Source organism: Neoarius graeffei, chromosome 7 (assembly GCF_027579695.1).
Source record: "Neoarius graeffei isolate fNeoGra1 chromosome 7, fNeoGra1.pri, whole genome shotgun sequence".
Lineage (NCBI taxonomy): Eukaryota > Metazoa > Chordata > Actinopteri > Siluriformes > Ariidae > Neoarius > Neoarius graeffei.
In genome coordinates, this window is record NC_083575.1 from 72,760,290 (window position 1) to 72,773,651 (window position 13,362).

The 13,362-nt window shown below is 41.9% G+C and overlaps 1 protein-coding gene across 2 annotated transcripts in view; it reads right to left on the reverse strand.

Moving 5' to 3' along the window:
* The window catches only part of si:dkey-28b4.8 (sarcoplasmic/endoplasmic reticulum calcium ATPase 2), an 85,728-nt gene that overhangs the window by 15,138 nt on the left and 57,228 nt on the right, over positions 1 to 13,362 (reverse strand). For both annotated transcript variants that reach the window (XM_060926375.1, XM_060926376.1), the window contains exons 13-19: positions 12,072 to 12,203; positions 11,808 to 11,933; positions 11,363 to 11,584; positions 9,695 to 9,806; positions 4,255 to 4,496; positions 3,749 to 3,969; positions 1,966 to 2,168 (exon numbers count right to left, since the gene is read on the reverse strand). In XM_060926375.1, coding sequence (XP_060782358.1) covers positions 1,966 to 2,168; positions 3,749 to 3,969; positions 4,255 to 4,496; positions 9,695 to 9,806; positions 11,363 to 11,584; positions 11,808 to 11,933; positions 12,072 to 12,203 — 1,258 coding nt within the window. The remainder of the gene's footprint in view (positions 1 to 1,965; positions 2,169 to 3,748; positions 3,970 to 4,254; positions 4,497 to 9,694; positions 9,807 to 11,362; positions 11,585 to 11,807; positions 11,934 to 12,071; positions 12,204 to 13,362) is intronic.

Here is a 13,362-nt window from a genome sequence, read left to right on the forward strand (position 1 = left end):
ACTTTCAAGCACCACTGTACACATTTCAGAGCAATATGCTGCCATCCAGGCAAAATCTTTTTCAGGGAAGGCCTTCCTTCTTTCAGCAAGACAATGCCAAACCATATTCTGTATGTATTACAACTGCATAGCTCCATAGTAAGAGAGTCGGGGTGGTAAACTGGCCTGCCTGTTGTCCTGACCTGTCTCCCACTGAAAACATCTGGTGCGTTATAAAGTGCAAAATTCGACAAAGACCCCAAACTGCTGATCAACTGAAATTGCACATAAGGCAAGAATGGGACGACATTTCTCTTTCAAAACTACAGAAATTGGTCTCCTCAGTTCCCAAACATTTACAGTGTTGTTAAAAGAAGAGGCGATGCAACACAGTGGTAAACATGCCCCTGTCAGTTTCAGCGTTGGATATGTTGTCTTTGTACCATTTTCAGTGAAATATAGGGTTTGATTTGAAATACAGGGATGATTTGAAATCACATTCTGTTTTTATTTGAGTTTTACAGCATCCCACCTTTTTTGGAATTCGGGTTGTATAAATATACACCCAAATTACTTTTTAATGGCAAAACACAATCAAAAGTTATTGGGCAAAACATGTTTTTACTTATTGCAGCCCCCCAGTGGTCAAATGACAAGTCCCCCCCCCCCAGGTCCATGTACCATGTTTGGTGCTGATACATCAAACTGCTGAGATATGACCTCTGGAGGCTTTGTTGCTGATTTTGATCGGCTGTAATGGACAAACTGTTTTGAAAATTAAAAATCCTTACAATAAATTTTGTGAAGCTTGGTCTGAAGACCCCTGTAGCAAATTGGTGAAAACTGAACAAAATCTGCAGCCTGTGAAGCATTTTAAAACTTTTTCATAAAATCCAATATGGCATCCATTAATGGGGTGCATTGAATTCGGTTTGAGCCAAGGAATCCAAATGGTTTCTCATCTTTGAAAATCAGGCATACAATTAAAAAATTGTGCGCATAAAAGGACTTCCAAATTTGACCCACTGGTGGCACTACAGCACACAAAGTGCAAACATAAAACCCAAGAAGAAATGATACAATGGCTGCCTGTGTAACTTCGCTCCTTAGCCCCCCCCCCCCAGTTAAAATTAGGACCATGTTGCTGTATTGGATGTTTCCTCAGGTCACAGACAAGTCTTCCCTTACATACTGTTCCACAGCTACAAGAATTGGAACATTACCCCACCAAAAAAAAAACCCCACCACTTCGAATCTCATAATCTGAGACGTTTATGATAGTATGAGGGTGCATTAGTGCACATGACATGAGTAGCTTGTACATCTGGGAAGGCATCATCAATGCTGAATGATATACACACACACACACACACACACGTTTCAGAGCAACATGCTGCCATCCAGACAAAATCTTTTCCAGGGAAGGCCCTCCTTCTTTCAGCAAGACAATGCCAAACCACTTTCTGCACATATTAAAACCACATGGCTCTACAGTAAGAGTCCGGGTGTTAAACTGGCCTGCCTGCAGTCCAGTCCTGTCTCCCATTTAAAACATTTGGTGCATTATGAAGCGCAAAATATGACAAAGGAGACCACAAACTGTTGAGCAACTGAAATCATGTATCAGGCAAGAATGGGACATTTCTCTTTCAAAACTACAGCAACTGGTCTCCTCAGTTCCCAACAGGCGCAGTGGTAAACATGCCCCTGTCCCAACTTTTTTGATAGCAACACATTTCAAATTCAAAATGAGCATATATTTGTCAAAAAACAATAAAACTTCTTCAGTTTCAACATTTTATATGTTGTCTTTGTACCATTTTCAATGAACTATAGGGTTTCCATGATTTGCAAATCTTCACATTCAGTTTTTATTCGTGTTTTACACAGTGTCCCAACTTTTCTGCAATCGGAGTTGTACAAGGATGCATCCGTGAAGCAACATCAACTAGACCAGGATCAAATTGCCATGCAATGTCCACTCACAGCCAATGATGAGGTATCTGCAGAAAAGCCAGCCAGAGATGAGGGGCTCTTTGGGAGAGCGTGGTGGTCGTGCCATAATATCCAGGTCTGGGGCATTGAAGCCGAGTGCAGTGGCAGGGAAGCCGTCCGTCACCAGATTCACCCATAGCAATTGAACCGGGATGAGAGCCTCAGGCATGCCCAAAGCAGCAGTCAGAAAAATACTGAGGATGAGAGATCAAGGATATAACAAAAGAAGAAACTGATTTATAGGACTTTTAGAATAGCACTGAAACATCAGGGTCAGATTACAGGATTCTATAATACACTAGATATTGAGTAAGTACATAATAAGTGTTTAAAAACAAAAAAACAAAAACCTGGCAGTAACTCAGTGGAGTTTACATAGGCTTTAGTATTTTGTTTAGTATTTTGGTACCACGGGAGCCAGTCAAATATTGGATTTGTTTCTAAATACATGAAGTTTGCACTGTTACAGCTTGTTTACAGCCTACCAATAAACCCTTTTATAGTGCCAACACTATGTCTGAAAACAAAATATAAAGTTCCTGCATTTTTTTTCTTTAAAACCATCAGTCACTCTAAATTGCCCCTAGTTGTGCCAGTGTGTGTGCATGGTACCCTGGCTGGTCCCATCTAGGTGTAGTTCTCACACACACACACACACACACACACACACACACACACACACACACTGCTACCAGGAATGAAATTAAATCAATCATGACTCTGACCAGGATCAAGCCACTACATGAATGAATGCTGTAATTAGACAATGATTAAATTACATTCATTCACCTCTTATTCTGCTCAGGGTCATGGCTATGGCTAGGAGTACACCATAGATCAGGGGTGGGCAATTACTTTTTCCATAGGGCCACATGAGAAACAGAAAATTTTGTGGAGGGCCGGACCATAAGGCTGAACTAAATTCTGCATAATATTAATTGTATTTCTTTATATAAAGCAATAAATATCATTGTTTTTACAAGCTGCTAAGACTGGTAAGAGTATGGAAAAAACGAGGTTGCCTTACAAAAAATGTCATTTATTCAATCAAATTTCCCAAAACAATGGTTAACAAAATGTGAACGTTTGTACCATTTTTTTTCAGTCACACTCACCCCAAAACACAATAAAGACATCACAATATTGTCTTTCTACTCCAAATATCAAACAAGATACATTATAATAATGATGCCCACATTTGTAGTCTAATCACCTCATTTGGTGTTTTTTATTTCTTCAGCGAGAGAAATCTAGTCTCTATTGGTCTTTAATGAGTGCATCAAAGTCAGGTTGAATGTCTGAGGTGGAGATGCGAAGCACAGCTGACAGATGATCATCAGTCCATTTGGTGTAGGTATCAGATCTACAGATTGGCTCGGGCTCCGGCGCCTGCTGGTGATGTCACACTATGTGATTGGCTGGACCGTTTGAAAGATGACGTACAAGTTTGTGGTTGGTCTGGACAAATTACGGAAGTGGTTATCGCGGGATTAGGTTTCGTGGGATTTCATGTCATGTTCATGTCGCGCGCATTGCGTTTTTGTTGAACACAACTTCAAAATAAAAGCAATGCACATTCAGTCCATGCATGAGGTAAAATTAGAAAATACGTTTATTTTGTAATTTCTAATTAACCTTACGCGGGCCGGTCAGAATGAACCAAAGGGCCGGATGCGGCCCGCGGGCCGGAAAATGCCCAGGTCTGCCATAGATGGCACTGCAGAATCCTAATGTGTGCAGTAATATGCATCTCTCTCCATTTCTCAATACTCACCTCACCACCTCTCCAATGTTTGAGGAAATGAGGTAACGGATAAACTGCTTCATGTTGTTATAGATGGCTCGACCCTCCTCCACTGCAGCCACAATGGTGGAGAAGTTATCATCAGCTAGGATCATCTCGGAGGCTGATTTAGCCACTGCCGTCCCTGAGCCCATGGCTATCCCGATCTCAGCCTTCTTCAGAGCAGGAGCATCATTCACTCCATCACCTGTCTAAAGGGGGGGCGCAAAGCTGTATTAATATATTAGCCAGTGTATTAATATAAATCAGGGACTTAAAAACAAAAAAACAAAACTAATTTCAGGAATTAATGAACACTAAAGTCAACTCAATAAGTACAACTTGTATAAAACCTAAAATAAGAATTAATGGGCAAATAAACAGACAATTTAAATGATCAATATACTGTATAAAGCCAGAAATAAACAAACACACACTGTATACACAAACTTGAATTATACGAGATGAGATTTGTATGAATTCTTTTCCATATGCACCATAGCTGTAATATCGCTGAGGCTCTGGAGATACTCTACGATACGACTCTTGTGAGTGGGTTCAACACGGGCGAAGCAGCGGGCGGTGTGGCAGGCTTGGCGCTGCAGGTGGGGTGGCAGCTCGTCAAACTCTCGCCCGGTCAGCCCTCCACCAAAGGGTGCACCCTCTGCCTCCTCTTCCTCCTGCTCTGTGATGATCCCAACACGTCGGCAGATTGACAGTGCTGTGCCTTTGTTGTCACCTTCATGCCACGCAGAAACAGACAGCAATTAGAAATAAGGTATTTCAAGATATTTTAAAATTTGCATCGTTTGTGAATTGTGAAATATTGTGGCCTCTGATGTGCATTTGTGTGTAGACTAGACATCATACTGCAATAAACCTCCTCAGACTCAAGATCACATGATCTGAAATGGGTAAACACAAATCCAAAATGGCAGTCACTAATAGCTCTACTAGTGCGGCCAGTGATGCAATTTGGACCCAAAACAAGAGTGTTCTGAGAGCACAATATCCCCTGCTAGCAACTATGCCACAACTCTGGTAAAATGTGACTGAATTGAATGAAATTGCAATATGCATATTACCAACATATAACAAAGAATCCTGCCAAGTTTGGTGAAATTCCTCCACAAATTGTGAGAGGAATTGATTTCAGAATATAATACACCCTCATGAAATTGTCAAAGTACAAGTTATTTAATCAAGGGTCAAAACTCTGGTAAAGTTTTCACAAGTGAAATTAATTCGCAATATGCGTATTACTGTCGTATAACAAGGCCTTTTGCCAAGCTTCGAGAAATTCGTCCAAAAATCCTGAGAGGAGGAGTTGATGTCAGAAGGCAAGCACACCTTCATGAAATTGTGAAAGTACAAGGTTGTTAAATCAAGGGCCACAACTCTGGTAAAATGTGACCCAGTTTAACAAAATAATATGCATAGTAGCGACATGTAAAAATGCCTTTTGCCAAGTTTGGTGAAATTCCTCCACAAATTGCAAGAGGAGTTGATTTCAGAAGGAAAACACTCATGAACTTGTCAGAGTATAATTTTGTTAATCAAGGGCTGTAACTCGTAAAACGTGACCAAATTTAACAAAATTACAATGTGTATTGCTGACGTAACAAATGGCCCTTTTCCACTACCCTTTTTCAGCTCACTTCAGCTCGCTTCAGCCCGACACGGCTCGCGTTTCGACTACCAAAAAACAGCACGACTCAGCTCGCTTCAGCCCTGCTTAGCCCCTAAAACTCGCACCGTTTTGGAGTAGGGCTGAAGCGAGCCAAAGCGAGCCGAGTGAGTCTGGGGGCGTGAGCAGACACTCCCCTGTGCACTGATTGGTGAGGAGGAGTGTCCTCACATGCCCACACACGCCCCGCGAGCGCGCTGGGATCTGTAAACACCGCAAACCCGGAAGGAGAAGAATTACGAATTACGAGAATTTCTGAAGCCTTATGCGCCTCGCCTCATCTATACGCTCTTGCCAGTATCTGTTCGCGTTGTCGGTGACAACAAGCCACAGCACCAAGACCAGCAACACTAACGACTCCATGTCCTCCATGTTTATTGTTTACTATTCGGGTCGTGAGACTACCGCTTAAAAGATCACTGATGTCACTGTTTGCGCTGCTTAACGACATCACGTGACGTCCACCCACTTTCGCTAACTCCACCCAATGTGTCCACCCACTTCCAGCCAGCACGGTTCAGCGCGGTTGTAGTCGAAATGCAACTCCAACAGCCCCACTCAGCTCGACTCAGCACGGCACGGCTCAGCCCGACTCAGCCGCGTTTGTAGTGGAAAAGTGGCAAAAGAATCCTGCCAATTTTTGTGAAATTCCTCCAAAAATTGTAAGAGGACTTGATTTCAGAAGGTGAGCACGGTTCCTGGGACGGACAGACAGATGAAAATCACCACAACACAATCCCCCTTCGGGCCTTTCGGCCAGTGGGGGATATTTTTAATACCCCCCCTGATAAAACGTCATGCCCACAATTACCATCACAAATCATCTTTCAAAGTGTGGTAAACGAAGGTTTCAATGCTACAGCGCACACAACTACCAAACAATGCAAATTTGTTTCCAAATTTAATAATTTCTTGCCTCCTCAAGTCTTTTATGACTTGGAAAGAATGAAATGACAGACTATCAGTTGAATTGTTATTGCAGCCATAAGCTGTGCAATAATGTACCGTTTTGAGCTACATCTCAGACTTTGCAGTTCATGAATACACAATCCATACAAAAACACACGAGGCATGTATGCATTTGTTTATTTCAAATCACATGACCACAGCACTCCAATGGAGCCGAGGAGGTCTACATATAACACACAAGATATTGTTATCATGGACAATTAATCATGGCCATATACCATTTTATCGTTGGCTGTCTGGTTTGTAGACTGCTAGAAGTTATTTTCATGGTGAGATTTAGCTAGGCTAACTCAATCACAGATAACGTGAAAGCTAGTGCTATTTTTCTCAGCTGTCTAGTTACAGTAGTGCTTGAAAGTTTGTGAACCCTTTAGAATTTTCTATATTTCTGCATAAATATGACCTAAAACCTCATCAGATTTTCACACAAGTCCTAGAAGTAGATAAAGAGAACCCAGTTAAACAAATGAGACAAAAATATTATACTTGGTCATTTATTTATTGAGGAAAATGATCCAATAATACATATCTGTGAGTGGCAAAAGTATGTGAACCTCTCGGATTAGCAGTTAATTTGAAGGTGAAATTAGAGTCAGGTGTTTTCAATCAATGGGATGACAATCAGGTGTGAGTGGGCAACCTGTTTTATTTAAAGAACAGGGATCTATCAAAGTCTGATCTTCACAACATGTTTGTGGAAGTGTATCATGGCATGAACAAAGGAGATTTCTGAGAACCTCAGAAAAAGCATTGTTGATGCTCATCAGGCTGGAAAAGGTTACAAAACCATCTCTAAAGAGTCTGGACTCCACCAATCCACAGTCAGACAGATTGTGTACAAATGCAGGAAATTCAAGACCATCGTTACCCTCCCCAGGAGCGGTCGATAGAGCCCTGCACTCCTGCGGGAGTCCCGCGGGACTCGCTGCAAAGCAGTGCGGCGCGGGACAAATTTTGAAAGCTCATTGCGGGCGCGGGCGGGACCAGAAGTGCACATATGCGCACGCGGGGGCGGGAGTGCACATATGTAGCGCGGGCGGGAGCGGTGATAAGCTGCAGTCCCGCTAACTAAAAAAATGTGTTTGAAATAAAATGTATAAATTATTAATTTATGTCTATCATACATAATTTGTGCTGGATATTTTATTTGGCATTAATAAAAACATTTTAAGATGCCTAAATTTGCAGAGAAAGTCAGATTACCAGAGGAATGGCATCTTACATTTGCCATTGATCACCCTAACAGGAAATCCTTTGATCACTCTAATAACTCACAGTTCACACCCAGTTGGCAAGAGAACCATGAGTGAAGTGATTTACGGCTTGCGTTAGTCTACAACTTTAGTCAGAGAGACATGTTGCACAGTGACGGTAGGCTTGACTCACTGCTATCCCAGAAATCCTTCCTGTAATATGCAAATTTGGCTGTCCAATCAGAGGCGGCCAAATGTGCATATTACAGGAAGGATTTCTGGGATAGCATTGAGTCAAGCCTACCATCACTGTGTAACACGTCTCTCTGACTAAAGTTGTAGACTAACTCAAGCAATAAATCAATTCACTTTTCTTACTAGCTCTGCTTTGCAATAAAAAGAAAAAAAAAAAAAAAAAAAACATTGCTACAAAGCAACCCCATTGACTTTTTTGTGCTGATCAGAGAATTACAATGGTTTCTCATATGATAAAAATGTGTGATTTGCAATACTTTAATTGCTTGACAGCACTAATTATTATTATTGTTATTAGAGACAGTACATGCTGAATTCCGAAACAAGGTAAATAATAACAACATGAGCTGTAAATATTTATGCTGAAATCCACTCGAAGTAGGGGGCGGGGCACCATCACGCTGTGTCAAGACAAGAACTTTCCTGAGAAATAACGCGAACGTCTGCATCATGCGGGATTTGCGGGCGGGAGCGGGACAAAATATGGCAGGCGCAGGCGGGAGCGGGACTGAAAATCATAATTCTTTGCGGGCGCGGGCGGGACTGCACAATGCGGGCGCGGGCGGGACTGAAAAATCCGACCCGCGCAGACCTCTAGTGGTCGACCAACAAAGATCACTCCAAGAGCAAGGTGTGCAATAGTCGGCGAGGTCACAAAGGACCCCAGGGTAACTTCTAAGCAACTGAAGGCCTCTCTCACATTGGCTAATGTTAATGTTCATGAGTCCACCATCAGGAGAACACTGAACAATAGTGTGCATGGCAGGGTTGCAAGGAGAAAGCCACTGCTCTCCAAAAAGAACATTGCTGCTCGTCTGCAGTTTGCTAAAGATCATGTGGACAAGCCAGAAGGCTATTGGAAAAAATGTTTTATGGACAGATGAGACCAAAATAGAACTTTTTGGTTTAAATAAGAAGCGTTATGTTTGAAGAAAGGAAAAAACTGCATTCCAGTATAAGAACCTTATCCCATCTGTGAAACATGGTGGTGGTAGTGTCATGGTTTGGGCCTGTTTTGTTGCATCTGGGCCAGGACGGCTTGCCATCATTGATGGAACAATGAATTCTGAATTATACCAGCGAATTCTAAAGGAAAATGTCAGGACATCTGTCTATGAACTGAATCTCAATAGAAGGTGGGTCATGCAGCAAGACAACGACCCTAAGCACACAAGTCGTTCTACCAAAGAATGGTTAAAGAAGAAGAAAGTTAAATGTTTTGGAATGGCCAAGTCAAAGTCCTGACCATAATCCAATCGAAATGTTGTGGAAGGACCTGAAGCGAGCAGTTCATGTGAGGAAACCTACCAACATCCCAGAGTTGAGGCTGTTCTGTACGGAGGAATGGGCTAAAATTCCTCCAAGCTGGTGTGCAGGACTGATCAACAGTTACCGGAAATGTTTAGTTGCAGTTATTGCTGCACAAGGGGGTCACACTGGATACTGAAAGCAAAAGGTTCACATACTTTTGCCACCCACAGATATGTAATATTGGATCATTTTCCTCAATAAATAAATGACCAAGTATAATATTTTTGTCTCATTTGTTTAACTGGGTTCTCTTTATCTACTTTTAGGACTTGTGTGAAAATCTGATTAAAACATTATATTTATGTAGAAATATAGAAAATTCTAAAGGGTTCACAAACATTCAAGCACCACTGTACAGGTTAGCTTAGTCTTCAATACAGGACCTGACACTATATAAAAAAAAAATGACCATGTGTGTTCATCTAATTACAAAAGCTTGCAAGTTATTGGAAAAGAAAGGTCTTTAAATACCATTTCATATTGTAGTACGTTGTAATGAATAGACAATTAAAATTGACTTACCAGTAATCATGATGACCCGTATACCAGCCTGCCTGCACATGCGCACAGCATTCAGTACTTCCTTTCTTGGAGGGTCCAACATTCCCACACAGCCTACAAATGTCAGCTCCGACTGCAGGAACAGAACATGTACTGTATACACCTCCATCATATTCCTGTCCTACCCTTTTCCCTATACTACTTTTGGAAATCAGATACAACTTGAAACATACAGGTTAGAGTCCTGTATCTTATTCATGTATTTTGGAATTTCTCCCCAATTTAGTAATCTGCCAGACAATCTTTTTTTTTTTCGCGATTGGATTTTTAGAGTATACTGCCTATAGTACGATAGTTTAAACCAGACCTCAAGATTGTAGGTCTTTACACAAGTCAGTGAGGCCTCTAACCTAATCTACTTTTATTTATATACACACACACCAGCTTTTTTTGCAAGCAATTAACCATGCTGCCACTTAGCTTGTTGCTTTGGACCATAACCTATAGCGGTCACTTTTTTTGAGAACCAGCCAGCATTTCCATCACTTTGGCTCGATCTATAGCGCCCATATTTTTGAGAACCAGCCTGAGAGCAAAACATTTCCATCAGCCATGCACGTCCCCCAAGGCACAGCAAAGATTAACAGATCGGATTCTATTGCATCATCCAGTGATGTTGCTGATAACAGTCGTGTCATATTCTGCAAGATGGTGTGTGTTGTAATCTTGAAGAGGTTTTCCTGTTTATCTGATACAAACCGATCCTTTTCAGGTTTTACTGATGTTGAAAATTCCTGGCATTTAAACAGCGCGTGTGATGGATACAGTTTTACGACAGCTTCCTCTGTTCAGACATGGATTTGCACAGATGACTCAAAAACCTTCAAGAGGAAGTTATTAGAACCTTATTAGAAATGACGTGCATCACCCATTCAGTTTGTTGCAACTGCCAGTAAAGCATGCACGCGCACACATGTCTACATTTGTTTGTGATGCTATCCCTGCCTATATCCATCTCATCTGTGTTGTCTTCCTCTCTTATTACCACATTATGTTTAATTTATGAGTCACTTTCTTCTGCTGAGTAAAATCATGGTTAAACTGTTTTGAGGTGAAATGAAATATGAACAGGCTAGTTTTCCATATTGTTACAAAATATTTTTATTGATGGGCTGATTACTGATCGATCAGTGATGGCAATATGACCCAACCCTGCTGAACTAGTAGTACACCCAAGTGGTCCTGGATTGCATGTTCTGGGATTGCAGTGTTTAAACCTGCCCAAATACCACAAGGTGTTGAACTAAACTTGGCATTCCTTTTCCCCGTAGCCAATCACCAGGCATTTGTCAGCTTATGTAAAACAGAATAGCTCAGTTAGCAGTTCAAGCATGTTCAGCTGTGCATTTTGTTCCCCAAGAATTGGGAGAAAATGGGACGCTAAGCTGGGGCAGAGCTGCAGAACCCAGTCAAATAAGTTTGGGAATGCAGATGCTTCAAACTTGACAAGTACCAGATATCAAACGATGCCAGCAGGAATGGTGCCACATAAAAGAAAGCTCTTTTGCGGCAAAATTGTTCAGGTTTCATCAGCATTTATTGAAAATAAGTAAATTAAAAAAAAAAAAAAGTACCACCCCTACCCCAACCACCCTACCTGCATGAGCCATGTTGCTTGGCGTCACTTACCTCATACTCCGAGAAGGCAGAGGAGTTCTCCAGATTCAGGGTTCGAGGGTCAGGTGGTGAATCTCTGGTTGCCATGGCAAGGCAACGCAGGGTGTCACGACCTGAACCCCACTCTCTTACTGTGCCCAAGAGCTGTTCCCTAAGGTCAGAGGTCAAGGGCACCCGTGTCCCACCATCAACCCGGATCCAACAGCAACGCTCCAAAACACTCTCTGGTGCCCCCTTTGGTTAACAGAGAGAAGGGAGGAAAGATGTGCAAAGAGTACGGGAAATGAGCAGGGCTCTCATATAAAAAATAAATTGGATCCAATAGCAGTTTTATGATACATTTTTCTCTCACCGTCATCAACATTGCTTTGGACAAAACTTGGAAAACTGAGGAAGCTAAAATATGGCTTGAGCAAAAAGCAATTCTAGATATCAAAAGAGAAAAGACAAAACAGACCTTTACAAACATCTTGGCTCCTGTGCTGGAGCGGGCTAGCTTGTTAGGAGAGCAGAAAACCGACATGGACTTCCTGTCACGAGAAAACTCCAGCGTCAGCTCTTTCCTCATTAACTGTTTTATCACCTGAAGGCAAACAGAGAGGGACAATTACCAAGAGCGTCCATTTACACACTGTAGGTGTGCAACTCTGCACATCGCTCACGATACATGTACAGTACTCTCATCTACCCGCTCACCCTTTATCTCACGACACACACTCACCGAACAGCACGCAGTAGCCCTCTCCACAGGGAGGAGACTCCTCAGGTCTGTGTCGAACACGTTCATCTTCTCCACTAGACAACACAGAGCCGTCTCTGTAGCTTCCCCTACCTTCTCATACACACATTTGCTCTGTAGTTATAAATTTTGTGCATGAGGGAGAGAGAGAATGAAATGGTGAGAATGTTATATCTCAGTAATCATTAATCACCATTCAAGTTACAATACTCATTAGAGGTCTGCGCAGGTTGGATTTTTCAGTCCCGCTCCCGCCCGCATTGTGCAGTCCCACTCCCGCCCGCAAAGAATTATGATTTTCAGTCCCGCTCCCGCCCACAAAAAAATTGATTTTCAGTCCCGCTCCCGCCCGCGCCTGACATATTTTGTCCCGCTCCCGCCCGCAAATCCCACATGATGCAGACGTTCGCATTATTTCTCAGGAAAGTTCTTATCTTGACACAGCGTGATGGTGCCCCGCCCCCTACTTTGAGTGGATTTGAGCATAAATATCTACAGCTCATGTTTGTCATTGTTTACCTTATTTCTGAATTCAGCATGTAATATCTCTAATAATAATAATTAGTGCTGTCAAACGATTAAAATATTTAATTGCAAATCACACATTTTTATCACATGAGAAACCATTGTAATTCTCTGATCAGCATAAAAAAGTGAATGGGCTTGCTTTGTACCAATGTTTTTTTTTTTTAATTGCAAAGCTAGTAAAAGAAATTAATTGATTTCCTGCTTGCGTTAGTCTACAACTTTAACCAGAGAGACAGGTTACACAGTGACGGTAGGCTTGACTCAATGCTGTCCCAGAAATCCTTCCTGTAATATGCAAATTTGGCCGCCTCTGATTGGACAGCCAAATTTGCATATTACAGGAAGGATTTCTGGGATAGCATTGAGTCAAGCCTACTGTCACTGTGTAACCTGTCTCTCTGGTTAAAGTTGTAGACTAACGCAAGCAGGAAATCAATTCACTCATGGTTCTCTTGCTAGCTGGGTGTGAACTGCGAGTCATTAGAGTGATCAATGGCAAGTTTAAGATGCTATTTCTCACTCAATCCGGCAATCTGATTTTCTCTGCAAATTTAGGCATCTTAAAATGTTTTTATTAATGCCAAATAAAATATCCAGCACAAATTATATATGATAGACATAAATCAATAATTTATAAATTTTATTTCAAGCACGTTTTTAGTTAGCGGGACTGCAGCTTATCACCGCTCCCACCTGCGCCGCATATGTGCACTCCCGCTCCCGCCCGCGCGCGCATATGTGCACT